Source organism: Drosophila tropicalis, unplaced genomic scaffold (assembly GCF_018151085.1).
Source record: "Drosophila tropicalis isolate 14030-0801.00 unplaced genomic scaffold, ASM1815108v1 contig_158, whole genome shotgun sequence".
NCBI lineage: Eukaryota > Metazoa > Arthropoda > Insecta > Diptera > Drosophilidae > Drosophila > Drosophila tropicalis.
Window position 1 is genome coordinate 4,155,277 of NW_027172602.1, and position 14,971 is coordinate 4,170,247.

The 14,971-nt window shown below is 36.2% G+C and overlaps 3 protein-coding genes across 3 annotated transcripts; all 3 read right to left on the reverse strand.

Moving 5' to 3' along the window:
* Positions 1 to 1,002: 1,002 nt before the first annotated feature.
* On the reverse strand, positions 1,003 to 3,169 carry LOC137587462 (uncharacterized abhydrolase domain-containing protein DDB_G0269086-like). Its single transcript, XM_068303885.1, has one exon. It carries the CDS (start codon positions 3,042 to 3,044, stop codon positions 1,149 to 1,151), a length of 1,896 nt encoding a protein of 631 aa, XP_068159986.1. The 5' UTR covers positions 3,045 to 3,169; the 3' UTR covers positions 1,003 to 1,148.
* Positions 3,170 to 3,888: 719 nt separating this feature from the next.
* LOC137583635 (uncharacterized abhydrolase domain-containing protein DDB_G0269086-like) lies at positions 3,889 to 5,364 on the reverse strand. The gene has a single exon (XM_068298728.1). It carries the CDS (start codon positions 5,362 to 5,364, stop codon positions 3,889 to 3,891), a length of 1,476 nt encoding a protein of 491 aa, XP_068154829.1.
* Positions 5,365 to 6,715: 1,351 nt separating this feature from the next.
* Positions 6,716 to 8,707, reverse strand: LOC137583645 (microtubule-associated protein RP/EB family member 1-like). Its single transcript, XM_068298738.1, has one exon. The coding sequence runs from the start codon at positions 8,705 to 8,707 to the stop codon at positions 6,716 to 6,718; it is 1,992 nt and encodes a 663-aa protein (XP_068154839.1).
* Positions 8,708 to 14,971: the final 6,264 nt, after the last annotated feature.

Below are 14,971 nucleotides of genomic sequence, written 5' to 3' on the forward strand. Positions count from 1 at the left end.
AGAAACAAGAAATGAAAACAGAATTCTTTAAGTTGTTAGTTCTTATATATAATTTTGTTTGTAGAGTCATAAGATTTCGAATGAATCGAAAGTTAAATTTACATATTTAACAAACTTTGAGCATATAGTAGGACTTATCCATTTGATTTTGTAGCCGATTTATTGTCAAAAACGAAACATAATGAATGAATATACATATATATACATACATATTTACGCATATGCATATAAAAGATATCAAATAAAAGATATGCCTAAATCTTTTTTTTTTTTTTTTGTCTAGTTCTGTAAGCAACAACGGGTTTTTTGTGCAATCGCTTGGTGTTGGTATTATAAAACAAAACAAAACAAAAGTAAAAAAAAAAAAAAACAATGATAAATGAAACAAACAAAAAAGTACAGAGGAAAGAGTAACAGAACACACACACACACACACATAAATCAATTATAAATGTTTAGTTTGAAATCTAAGCGAAAGATATATCTTTAAGTTGAAATATATGTAAGTTCTATATGGCTGTCCTCCCCCCCCCACCAGATATATGTATGGATGTATCTGCCCTGGTTACAGCCCTAAGCCAAAAGGTTATACACACTTGTTGGCCAAGTTGATATAAATTTTTGGCTTAGTAAAAACTTTACATAAAACCCAACCCACCCCTCTCTCTATCACACACACACACTCATTCACTATTCTTCCATTCTCCCACTCGATTGAGTATAATCTAGGATATATAGCTTTTAATTCTCATTTCTGTATTTTCTCTCTCAATTGAATACGAAAAAAATCAAACAAAATTTGAATTTTATGTTTAACGAATTTTTTTTTCTGTTTCAAATTTTTGACTTAGACTTAATTGTAGTTTATTATTATTATTTTTTTTTTTGTGTGTGAAATTATTTAAAAAAAAAAAAAAATGTATACTATAAAACGAGAGAATAAATATTAAATATGAAATATTAAATACAACAAAAAATATATATAGAAAAAAATGAAACGCATTTGATTGGTTTGACATGATTTTTTAATACTTTTTTTTTTTTTTTTTTACTTTTATGAAATGTTCGATTTACACAAAACAGTTGAAACATAATTAATTAACATTGAAAAAATTTGGAAAAATTGAAAATAACAAAATAAAGCTATGCTAACAATCATTGGAATCTACAGATCCCTCTGCGCGTAGCATAGTGAGAATCTCAACCCGGTTCAAAACGTCCCCGTTATCGCAATCTGCGTAAAGTCTGTGTATCTTATCAGAATAAAAGTTGACCTCTCCGGCTACAATGCGACATGCGGATTTCAAATTGGCCAGTTCGTCCATTGCTTCTATTAATTCAGCTTCCTCCTGTTCATTGCTGACTTCCGGGCGGTTTGTAGTCTGGCCTTCGATTGGCTCCTTCTCAGCCTTCTCAGCATTGGCCAGTTCGTCCATTGCTTCTAATAATTCAGCTTCCTCCTGTTCATTGCTGACTTCCGGGCGGTTTGTAGTCTGGCCTTCGATTGGCTCCTTCTCAGCCTTCTCAGCCTTCGCAGCCTTCTCAGCCTTGGCCAGTTCGTCCATTGCTTCTATTAATTCAGCTTCCTCCTGTTCATTGCTGACTTCCGGGCGGTTTGTAGTCTGGCCTTCGATTGGCTCCTTCTCAGCCTTCTCAGCCTTCGCAGCCTTCTCAGCCTTGGCCAGTTCGTCCATTGCTTCTATTAATTCAGCTTCCTCCTGTTCATTGCTGACTTCCGGGCGGTTTGTAGTCTGGCCTTCGATTGGCTCCTTCTCAGCCTTCTCAGCCTTCGCAGCCTTCTCAGCCTTGGCCAGTTCGTCCATTGCTTCTATTAATTCAGCTTCCTCCTGTTCATTGCTGACTTCCGGGCGGTTTGTAGTCTGGCCTTCGATTGGCTCCTTCTCAGCCTTCTCAGCCTTCGCAGCTTGCGCAGCCTGCGCAGCCTTCTCAGCCTTCGCAGCCATCGCAGCCTTGTCAGCCATCGCAGCCTTGTCAGCTATCGCAGCCTTCTCAGCCATCGCAGCCATGTCAACCTTCTCATCGTCATCGTCCTCCTCATCATCAGTGGGCAGCTGCTTATACTTGTACAAGGAAGTTTCATCGTCGGACAGTTGTGGTTGATTACGACTATCCGTGGAGAATATTGAATCGAAAACACCAGCAGCGCCACCAGGTGGTTCGGTTTTAGGATTTTCAGCTGGAGTCGATGTTGTTTTGGTTTTTAATGTCGCTGAAGCCGCCTCTTGGGATTCCATGTGTTGTATCACTGCGGTGTCTATGGATTTAATTAATTGTTCTATATCATTATCCGATTTTCTAGACGACCGCAATGAAACATTGATAGAATCAGCGTTGTACGATTTATTCCAGACTTCAGACAAAATCTGGTCTGATCCATTAATGAGTTGCTTCGGTGGCATCTGCTTGACATTGATCTGGTTGCGTTGCGGCTCCCGCAAACTTGTGGAGGTCTGCTGACGTTTAGGTAGGGCTGGACGGGCCGTGCCCCAACCTGAACGTCTCTCTACACCAAGTTCCATGGTGGCTGCCCGGTTGAAGGTCTTTGGTTTTGTCAGGGTGGGGGACAACTGCGTGGTCGTCTGCTTCGGTTTGCGAGACAACTTAGGATCTCCCGTTGAGGCGTATTTCCTTTCAGCAGCGGCATCGTAGTTGTCTGAGTCAAACGCCTGATTTGTAACAAGGAGTTTGTAGAACCAACGCACAAACTGCAAATGGTCCTGTAGAGAGTCCTTTGTGAGCAAATTCATATTGATATCTTTCTCCACACGCGTCCGGTGGAAACTCATCTGCAGCAGTCGAAAATTCTGGATTTGGTCGAATTCTGTCTGGGTGACCCATTTCACCTTCCTCAAGTTGATTGCATCAGGTTTCAGGATATGGAACAGCTGACAATAGGCCGCTCCGGAACGCAAATCATTCAACCGAGTATACTTTGAGTCCAAAGTACTATTCACCCAATCCAGGAGTTCTGTCCGGGACAAATAACGCTCGCCGCTGGTTGCCGAAACATTTTTTATCGACATGTTGAACCAAAAAGGATAACCTTTTTTCTGAATTGTTTTTACTTTACTATTTGTATAATATTTTATTGACTAGACTTTAGGAAAACTGGACCGCTCCGAATCGAAGTTGAGATGAGAATGATTTGCTATGGGGCTTCCGAGACTACCTTGATTTTTTGTCGAAAAATTCCAATGTCAAGGCCAACTAGTTTGATTCGACCAAAAGTGACTAAAAAGCAAAAGGTAACTTTCGGGACTATTTCAACAGAGGGAAATGTCAACTCAAGTACAGTCAACTGTCGGTTATCGAACGCCTCCGATAACAAACATTGTCGATTATTATCTAAATTAAAAGCCTGAAGGCCTTTGTCGCTCTGGCTCAAAACTCATTGTAACCTAGAATTAATTCTTTTTTACAAATAAATAATAATAATAATGAATCTAAATTAAATTGAATGTTTGGCATATTTCTTAGTAGGCTTAGTGAAAAACGTTTCATAATATAGAAAAATTCAAAGAGTGAAGAAATTTAAAAAAGGGTCGCACCATCAAGACAACCGCAGAATGGAACTATCTCGTGGCTATAAGACACATCAAAGGATCATGACCCCCAGGTGGCTTAAAGGGATTACCAAAGGGTTAGGAAAGGGATTTACATAATTAAGGCAATGGTGGAGAAAATCTATGGAAAATCATTTTAAAGGGAAAATCGTTCTTGGATTTTGACTTGGTTGACATGATTTTTTTAATACTCTTTCTTTTTTTTTACTTTTATGAAATGTTCAACTTACACAAAACAGTTGAAACATAATTAATTAACATTGAAAAAATTTGGAAAAATTTAAAATAACAAAATAAAGCTATGCTAACAATCATTGGAATCTACAGATCCCTCTGCGCGTAGCATAGTGAGAATCTCAACCCGGTTCAAAACGTCCCCGTTATAGCAATCTGCGTAAAGTCTGTGTATCTTATCAGAATAAAAGTTGACCTCTCCGGCTACAATGCGACATGCGGATTTCAAATTGGCCAGTTCGTCCATTGCTTCTATTAATTCAGCTTCCTCCTGTTCATTGCTGACTTCCGGGCGGTTTGTAGTCTGGCCTTCGATTGGCTCCTTCTCAGCCTTCTCAGCATTGGCCAGTTCGTCCATTGCTTCTATTAATTCAGCTTCCTCCTGTTCATTGCTGACTTCCGGGCGGTTTGTAGTCTGGCCTTCGATTGGCTCCTTCTCAGCCTTCTCACCCTTGGCCAGTTCGTCCATTGCTTCTATTAATTCAGCTTCCTCCTGTTCATTGCTGACTTCCGGGCGGTTTGTAGTCTGGCCTTCGATTGGCTCCTTCTCAGCCTTCTCAGCCTTGGCCAGTTCGTCCATTGCTTCTATTAATTCAGCTTCCTCCTGTTCATTGCTGACTTCCGGGCGGTTTGTAGTCTGGCCTTCGATTGGCTCCTTCTCAGCCTTCTCAGCCTTCGCAGCCTTCTCAGCCTTGGCCAGTTCGTCCATTGCTTCTATTAATTCAGCTTCCTCCTGTTCATTGCTGACTTCCGGGCGGTTTGTAGTCTGGCCTTCGATTGGCTCCTTCTCAGCCTTGGCCAGTTCGTCCATTGCTTCTATTAATTCAGCTTCCTCCTGTTCATTGCTGACTTCCGGGCGGTTTGTAGTCTGGCCTTCGATTGGCTCCTTCTCAGCCTTCTCAGCCTTCGCAGCTTGCGCAGCCTGCGCAGCCTTCTCAGCCTTCGCAGCCATCGCAGCCTTGTCAGCCATCGCAGCCTTGTCAGCTATCGCAGCCTGCGCAGCCTTCGCAGCCTTCTCAGCCATCGCAGCCATGTCAACCTTCTCATCGTCATCGTCCTCCTCATCATCAGTGGGCAGCTGCTTATACTTGTACAAGGAAGTTTCATCATCGGACAGTTGTGGTTGATTACGACTATCCGTGGAGAATATTGAATCGAAAACACCAGCAGCGCCACCAGGTGGTTCGGTTTTAGGATTTTCAGCTGGAGTCGATGTTGTTTTGGTTTTTAATGTCGCTGAAGCCGCCTCTTGGGATTCCATGTGTTGTATCACTGCGGTGTCTATGGATTTAATTAATTGTTCTATATCATTATCCGATTTTCTAGACGACCGCAATGAAACATTGATAGAATCAGCGTTGTACGATTTATTCCAGACTTCAGACAAAATCTGGTCTGATCCATTAATGAGTTGCTTCGGTGGCATCTGCTTGACATTGATCAGGTTGCGTTGCGGCTCCCGCAAACTTGTGGAGGTCTGCTGACGTTTAGGTAGGGCTGGACGGGCCGTGCCCCAACCTGAACGTCTCTCTACACCAAGTTCCATGGTGGCTGCCCGGTTGAAGGTCTTTGGTTTTGTCAGGGTGGGGGACAACTGCGTGGTCGTCTGCTTCGGTTTGCGAGACAACTTAGGATCTCCCGTTGAGGCGTATTTCCTTTCAGCAGCGGCATCGTAGTTGTCTGAGTCAAACGCCTGATTTGTAACAAGGAGTTTGTAGAACCAACGCACAAACTGCAAATGGTCCTGTAGAGAGTCCTTTGTGAGCAAATTCATATTGATATCTTTCTCCACACGCGTCCGGTGGAAACTCATCTGCAGCAGTCGAAAATTCTGGATTTGGTCGAATTCTGTCTGGGTGACCCATTTCACCTTCCTCAAGTTGATTGCATCAGGTTTCAGGATATGGAACAGCTGACAATAGGCCGCTCCGGAACGCAAATCATTCAACCGAGTATACTTTGAGTCCAAAGTACTATTCACCCAATCCAGGAGTTCTGTCCGGGACAAATAACGCTCGCCGCTGGTTGCCGAAACATTTTTTATCGACATGTTGAACCAAAAAGGATAACCTTTTTTCTGAATTGTTTTTACTTTACTATTTGTATAATATTTTATTGACTAGACTTTAGGAAAACTGGACCGCTCCGAATCGAAGTTGAGATGAGAATGATTTGCTATGGGGCTTCCGAGACTACCTTGATTTTTTGTCGAAAAATTCCAATGTCAAGGCCAACTAGTTTGATTCGACCAAAAGTGACTAAAAAGCAAAAGGTAACTTTCGGGACTATTTCAACAGAGGGAAATGTCAACTCAAGTACAGTCAACTGTCGGTTATCGAACGCCTCCGATAACAAACATTGTCGATTATTATCTAAATTAAAAGCCTGAAGGCCTTTGTCGCTCTGGCTCAAAACTCATTGTAACCTAGAATTAATTCTTTTTTACAATTAAATAATAATAATAATGAATCTAAATTAAATTGAATGTTTGGCATATTTCTTAGTAGGCTTAGTGAAAAACGTTTCATAATATAGAAAAATTCAAAGAGTGAAGAAATTTAAAAAAGGGTCGCACCATCAAGACAACCGCAGAATGGAACTATCTCGTGGCTATAAGACACATCAAAGGATCATGACCCCCAGGTGGCTTAAAGGGATTACCAAAGGGTTAGGAAAGGGATTTACATAATTAAGGCAATGGTGGAGAAAATCTATGGAAAATCATTTTAAAGGGAAAATCGTTCTTGGATTTTGACTTGGTTGACATGATTTTTTTAATACTCTTTTTCCTTTTTTTTTACTTTTATGAAATGTTCGACTTACACAAAACAGTTGAAACATAATTAATTAACATTGAAAAAATTTGGAAAAATTGAAAATAACAAAATAAAGCTATGCTAACAATCATTGGAATCTACAGATCCCTCTGCGCGTAGCATAGTGAGAATCTCAACCCGGTTCAAAACGTCCCCGTTATCGCAATCTGCGTAAAGTCTGTGTATCTTATCAGAATAAAAGTTGACCTCTCCGGCTACAATGCGACATGCGGATTTCAAATTGGCCAGTTCGTCCATTGCTTCTATTAATTCAGCTTCCTCCTGTTCATTGCTGACTTCCGGGCGGTTTGTAGTCTGGCCTTCGATTGGCTCCTTCTCAGCCTTCTCAGCCTTGGCCAGTTCGTCCATTGCTTCTATTAATTCAGCTTCCTCCTGTTCATTGCTGACTTCCGGGCGGTTTGTAGTCTGGCCTTCGATTGGCTCCTTCTCAGCCTTCGCAGCCTTCTCAGCCTTCTCAGCCTTGGCCAGTTCGTCCATTGCTTCTATTAATTCAGCTTCCTCCTGTTCATTGCTGACTTCCGGGCGGTTTGTAGTCTGGCCTTCGATTGGCTCCTTCTCAGCCTTGGCCAGTTCGTCCATTGCTTCTATTAATTCAGCTTCCTCCTGTTCATTGCTGACTTCCGGGCGGTTTGTAGTCTGGCCTTCGATTGGCTCCTTCTCAGCCTTCTCAGCCTTGGCCAGTTCGTCCATTGCTTCTATTAATTCAGCTTCCTCCTGTTCATTGCTGACTTCCGGGCGGTTTGTAGTCTGGCCTTCGATTGGCTCCTTCTCAGCCTTCGCAGCCTTCTCAGCCTTCGCAGCCTTGTCAGCCATCGCAGCCTTGTCAGCCATCGCAGCCTTCTCAGCCTTCTCAGCCTTCGCAGCTTGCGCAGCCTGCGCAGCCTTCTCAGCCATCGCAGCCATCGCAGCCTTGTCAGCTATCGCAGCCTGCGCAGCCTTCTCAGCCTTCGCAGCCTTCTCAGCCATCGCAGCCTTGTCAGCTATCGCAGCCTTCGCAGCCTTCTCAGCCATCGCAGCCATGTCAACCTTCTCATCGTCATCGTCCTCCTCGTCATCGTCCTCCTCATCATCAGTGGGCAGCTGCTTATACTTGTACAAGGAAGTTTCATCATCGGACAGTTGTGGTTGATTACGACTATCCGTGGAGAATATTGAATCGAAAACACCAGCAGCGCCACCAGGTGGTTCGGTTTTAGGATTTTCAGCTGGAGTCGATGTTGTTTTGGTTTTTAATGTCGCTGAAGCCGCCTCTTGGGATTCCATGTGTTGTATCACTGCGGTGTCTATGGATTTAATTAATTGTTCTATATCATTATCCGATTTTCTAGACGACCGCAATGAAACATTGATAGAATCAGCGTTGTACGATTTATTCCAGACTTCAGACAAAATCTGGTCTGATCCATTAATGAGTTGCTTCGGTGGCATCTGCTTGACATTGATCTGGTTGCGTTGCGGCTCCCGCAAACTTGTGGAGGTCTGCTGACGTTTAGGTAGGGCTGGACGGGCCGTGCCCCAACCTGAACGTCTCTCTACACCAAGTTCCATGGTGGCTGCCCGGTTGAAGGTCTTTGGTTTTGTCAGGGTGGGGGACAACTGCGTGGTCGTCTGCTTCGGTTTGCGAGACAACTTAGGATCTCCCGTTGAGGCGTATTTCCTTTCAGCAGCGGCATCGTAGTTGTCTGAGTCAAACGCCTGATTTGTAACAAGGAGTTTGTAGAACCAACGCACAAACTGCAAATGGTCCTGTAGAGAGTCCTTTGTGAGCAAATTCATATTGACATCTTTCTGCACATGCGTCCGGTGGAAACTCATCTGCAGCAGTCGAAAATTCTGGATTTGGTCGAATTCTGTCGGGGTGACCCATTTCACCTTCCTCAAGTTGATTGCATCAGGTTTCAGGATATGGAACAGCTGACAATAGGCCGCTCCGGAACGCAAATCATTCAGCCGAGTATACTTTGAGTCCAAAGTACTATTCACCCAATCCAGGAGTTCTGTCCGGGACAAATAACGCTCGCCGCTGGTTGCCGAAACATTTTTTATCGACATGTTGAACCAAAAAGGATAACCTTTTTTCTGAATTGTTTTTACTTTACTATTTGTATAATATTTTATTGACTAGACTTTAGGAAAACTGGACCGCTCCGAATCGAAGTTGAGATGAGAATGATTTGCTATGGGGCTTCCGAGACTACCTTGATTTTTTGTCGAAAAATTCCAATGTCAAGGCCAACTAGTTTGATTCGACCAAAAGTGACTAAAAAGCAAAAGGTAACTTTCGGGACTATTTCAACAGAGGGAAATGTCAACTCAAGTACAGTCAACTGTCGGTTATCGAACGCCTCCGATAACAAACATTGTCGATTATTATCTAAATTAAAAGCCTGAAGGCCTTTGTCGCTCTGGCTCAAAACTCATTGTAACCTAGAATTAATTCTTTTTTACAATTAAATAATAATAATAATGAATCTAAATTAAATTGAATGTTTGGCATATTTCTTAGTAGGCTTAGTGAAAAACGTTTCATAATATAGAAAAATTCAAAGAGTGAAGAAATTTAAAAAAGGGTCGCACCATCAAGACAATTGCACTTCGGGAACAATCATGGAACTATCTCGTGGCTATAAGACACATCGAAGGATCATGACCCCCAGGTGGCTTAAAGGGATTACCAAAGGGTTAGGAAAGGGATTTACATAATTAAGGCAATGGTGGAGAAAATCTATGGAAAATCATTTTAAAGGGAAAATTGTTCTTGGATTTTGACTTGCTCCGTTCCTTAATTTTCCCTCCCGTGGATTTGCCACTAAATAAAGACTAAAATAGTTTTAACTTTATCTTTCCATTCAAGTTTTTATTCCCTTTTTTTGTAAGTAATAAAAACTTTCGATTTTGTTTTTTTCAAATATTTTTTATTATTATTTATTTCGCTAGTTTTTTTTATGTTTTATGTTCAGTGGATTGTTTTCCACTTTGATTTGTTTTTTTGTTTTTTTTTTTGTTTTTGTTCCATTTTTTTGTTGTTTTTTTTTTTTTGTTATTTTCTTTTTCATTTGTTTTTTTTTTTTTTTACATTAATTGCTGAAATACACACACAGACACGGAATTACAATAAAAACTAGAATTTCTTTTACTCCTTTTTTTTTGTTTTTTGTTTTTGTTCTTTTTCACATTAATTAATTATGTAATTTTGTTTGGTTTTCTTTTTATTATCTGCTTGAATATATGTAATTTGTTTTTAATATATTTTTATTTAGTATTTAGTTTTCTTTTATTTTTTCTTTTCATCAGTTAAACTAAAAATTACAAATTTCCACTATGAAATAGATGATGAAAAAAAAAAAAAAAAAAATTGACAAAAAATTTTAGAACAATTTGAAAACAAAAAAAGGCAAAAATAAAACTTTAACCAAAATATTGTTGTTTTTTTTTTGTTCTTTTTCTTGTTTTTTTTTTTTTGTTTTAATTTGTTTAATATGTTGAGCAAATTGTGCCAATTTTTGTGTCAATTTTGTTTATAATTTCTTTTTTTTTTTTTTTGATTTTCTATACAAATATTATACATTTATATAGAGTGAAATATTGCATATACACACATATATATATATATATATGTATATATTAATTTACTATACTGATATGAACCATATACACACACACACGAAGAGAGAGAGAGAGAGAGAAAAAGAGATAGCCAATAATTAAAAAATTAAACCAACTTTTCCAATGCATTCCAAGCCGAAATTATAAATAATATTTAATTTTGGAGTCAGAATCTTCTAATCACACACGATCTCTTGTTCTGTTCAATATACATTAAATATATTTTTAACTGAATTCCTGTGAAATCGGAGTTGGCAACATTATCTTTCTGCATTTTGGGAAACTCAAGGGAAAACGAACAAAAAAGAGAAACAACAACAAATGAAATGAAAACTACAAAGGAAATCTTTTCTTTTCTTTTCTTTTTTTTTTTATACATTTGAAAATAAGAATATACATATACATATATATTATATGTTTTGTAAATATAGGAAATAAAACGTGTTAAAATAAAAAAAATTATGCCATAAATTTATAATTTTTATTTGTGTTTTGTTAGCTTAGACAATAAACGAGAAATGTAAAAAAAAAAAATCAATCAAATTAAATCGTATAATTTCTATATATATTCTATATAGATAGATGTATGTATGTATGTGTATATATATATATATATATATATATATATGTAAGTTGTAGTTAATTTTGCACATTTTCTTGTTACTTGTTTACACACACATTCACAAACTGATCGACTTACTTAACTAACACTAAAAACAGACACATTTTTTGTTTCGTATATTTTGCTTTTTGTTTTTGATTCATACATATGTACATATATGTACATATGTACATATATGGATGTACATGGGATGTACATATGGATGTATATACATACATATATAAATATGTGTATATTAAATGTTTTGTATTGTTGTTTTTTGTAGAATCAATATTTTTTTATCTTGATGTATATATATATATATATATGTATGTATGTAGGCATGCATGTATGTATTTATGTATGTATATAGATGGTTTTCTTTTGTTTTTATATATATATATATATATGTATTTTAAAAATGCTTCTAAAAATTGTTGACCAATTTATTTTTATGCTACACACATAATTTTTTATAATTCATATCGTTTACCGTTTCGGTTCATCTCTTCTTTTTTTGTTTTGTTTTTTTGTTTTGTTTTTTTGCATTTTCAAAAATTTGCTTGTTTGTTTTTGTTTTTATATAATACTGAAAATACGACTAGACATTCATAGTATATAAATAGGCTTCTCATATATATATATATATATATATATATATATATATATATATATTTGTTAATTTAAATATATCAATTTTCGTGGGCTTATCTGGTTTATTTTTTTTTTTCTTCATAATTTCATCTTTGTTTTTTTTTTTGTTATTATTTTTTTTTTTTTTGGGTTTTTATTGTAATATTTCTCGAAAATGCTTTAAAAAACGTTCCATACATTTAGGTTTTCGGTTCATTTGTGTTGTTTTTTTTTTTTTTTGTGGTTTTTTTTTTTTTTTGTTTTATTAGCAAAAAGTTGTTAAAAATTAAATAAAGTTACAAATAAATATATATAACATGTTGTGTTTCTTTCTTTTTGTTTTCATCTTGGGAGGGCTTTAGGGATTTGTTTTTTGTTTTTTTTTTAGAGGGGTTTGTTTCCTTTTCTGCTTTTGTTTCATTCATATACATACATCATACATCATAATGTATGTATGTATATATATAGATTTGTGCATAACAAAGTTTTTATTTATCATTTTGTTGTTGTTGTTGGCTTACATTTATCTACTATATATAATTATGTGTTATACATTTAGTTCAAACTACACATTTAGTCATTCAATATGTATATATATATATATATAGATATCTCAATTCATATATACATACATATGTATATATGTTTTTGCTGTTCGTCTACAAACAAATCAAAGTTCCCATCATTTCTAAATAAGATTTCTTTCATTGTATGTATGTTTAGGTACATTTACTTAAAAACAATACAAAAAAAGGGCTTCTCTTTCTTTTATATATATATATAGATTATATATTAAGTATGTATATACGACGACCAAATCACTAGCTATATATGTATATATATCTATATATATGTATATGTATATGAGGCTGTAACTATTTAGGCAATATGAAAATTACAATTGTTTTTGTTCATGTTGTTGTTGTTGCTTTTAGTATCGATTGAATTGGAAGATATTGATACAAAGTCTATTATACTTTATAAAGCTTTAGGAATAAGTGTGAAATCGGTTGAACCATACGATATATAAGTTGTGCAAGTATTTCAAAGGAAAGTGCGACACACAAATGTGTGAAAGAAGTATAACTCTCTCTCTCTCTCTCTCTTCCCTTCTCTTGTTTATATCTTTTCTCCCTCACTCGACCAGTTGACACAATCAAATTCATTCAAATCTGGAATGATTGCAGTCATTTATCTATATGATTCACTTCGAAATCAGTCGAAAATTTTGCCAATATGTATATAGAAAGTTTTGTGTTGTGTGCGTGTGTGTGTGTATTAACGTTAACAAATAGAAAGTTTTCGATTTAATTTTATTCTTATTGCCTCTTAGAATTTTCAACTGGTTCCGAATGATTTGATATGTAGCAAAACGCCAAAAATTCATTTTGTGCATTTCGTTTCGGAAATTTTCACTATATAGAATTGATCGATACAACCAGATACATACATATACATATACATATACATATATATACATGTATATATAGGTTTTAAAAAATGTGGACTTTGGGAATTTCTGTTAATCCTCTCTCTTTTTGTCTACTTTTTTGTTGTCAGGACGTAGCTTTGGAAGCGAAAATGTGAGACTATTCGCCCCCCTAAAGTATGCTAGAAATTTATTTCTTAACATTAACAGTGTCTTCATTTCTTGCAAAATACGAGCACTTTGACTGTTTATTGCATACTTTAGGGGGCATATTTCCTACAATTTACATCTTTAGCTGTTCCTTTGTTTCTGTGTGTGTGTGTGAGTGCGTGTGTTTTAGTGTGTATTATTGCGAAAATTTGGCTCTTGGTTTACACTTAAAAAATATCCCTTCATTCTTTTTTGTTTTTTTTTTTTAGATGTACATATATATTATTTTCTTCTTATTTAAAAATATAAAAAAAAAAGATTTCTTAGATTTTTTTGTTGCTATTCATTATTATTATTTTTTGTTTTTTTTTTTTTTTTTTGTTGTTGTTGTGTGCGCAGTCGTTGAGATTTTCTTTTTACTGTAATGGTGTTTTTTGTTGTTTCTGTTTCTGTTTCTCTTTCTGGTTTTGTTTGCCTGTTCCTGGGGGGGCGGCGGCTTTTCATTTCATACGAATAACCAACAAACAAACAAATAAAAAAAAAAAAGTTTTCTTCTTTCCCTCTGTTTTGTTTTTTTCTTTGTTGCTTTGTTGCTTTTGCTCTCCCTTATACATATGTATGTACATATGTTTAATTATCGTAGATTTCGTTTTCTTAGTTTTTCATTTTTGTTTTTGGGTTTGGGGGAAAGGGGGGAGGGCAGTGCTGGATTTAAAATGGAAACGAAAAAGTTATTAGAAAATAGAATTGTTAACATTTTGTAATTATTGCTCATTCGATTTTAACTTCTTTTTTGTTGTTGTTGTTGTTCTTGTTGTTTGTTGTTAGCTTTGTACATTTGGTTGTTTTTTTTTTTTTTTTTTTTTATTTTGTATATATATATATTTATATTTAACACTCTTATCGAATTGGTCAAGTTAATGACAGAATCGAACCAACGCCTTCTCCTCAAAATCTTTCTCCTTTCTTTCTTATCTTACTAATTGCTATTCCTCCTTCACCTTCTTCACAATTTAATGAAACTTTAAGGACTAAAAAAAAAAAAAGGAACACTCTATCAAACAGAAACCAAAACTATGAGAGCGACAGCAAGTAACAGAGGGAGGGAGAGAGACAGAGAGAGATGATAATGACAATGATATCGGATGCGGAAGACTATGAATCTTTATAATTCTTGTTGGATCAGACGCGACATAAAGGCAACCCATAATGAAATTCAGTTTGAGAACTAACTATATACATATGTATGTGAAAATCTGTATTCTATATGGCTATAGGGATTCGAATCTGTTAGTTTTTCCAAAATCAAAATTATAAACGCTTTACTTTGAATATATATTTCAGAGCTGAATAAGCTAGTCACCGCTTATTAGATTAGATTATTAGATTTTCCCATCCAGATTCGAAATATACAATTGAGATCAAACAGGTAGAATAGATAAAAAAAACAAGCCAATAAGAAAATTTCAAAAATTATCGAATATCAAGTGGAATAGTAAAGAAAATTGAATTTTCTAACCCAAATATAAAAAAATGGCAAGGACAATTTCAATTCTAGAGCCTTTAATGTCACGCTGATTAGAACCTAAGTATATATATGTAGATACATACATATATATATTAAAGAAGCTTTCGATTTCATTAAATTCACTGGTTTTTGTTGTTCTTTTTTGTTTATGGAAGCAAAGAAACAAACAACAAAAAACCTATTTATCTAAATTGAAAGAAAACAACAAAAATTTGGGTTTTTTGCGCGTTTTTCAGCTAAATATTTTGAGCGTTCTATGAGCGTTTGTGCATGTGTGTGTGTGTGTGTGTGTTGTGAGTGTGTGTGTTATTATGATTTAACAATCTGCTATAGATTTGTTAACAAACAAAATTAAAGGCAGCAACAACA

Excerpts from the sequence above, each read along its gene's own strand:
- LOC137587462 (XM_068303885.1), bottom strand. The coding sequence starts at position 3,044 with ATGTCGATAAAAAATGTTTCGGCAACCAGCGGCGAGCGTTATTTGTCC.
- LOC137583635 (XM_068298728.1), bottom strand. The coding sequence starts at position 5,364 with ATGGAACTTGGTGTAGAGAGACGTTCAGGTTGGGGCACGGCCCGTCCA.
- LOC137583645 (XM_068298738.1), bottom strand. The coding sequence starts at position 8,707 with ATGTCGATAAAAAATGTTTCGGCAACCAGCGGCGAGCGTTATTTGTCC.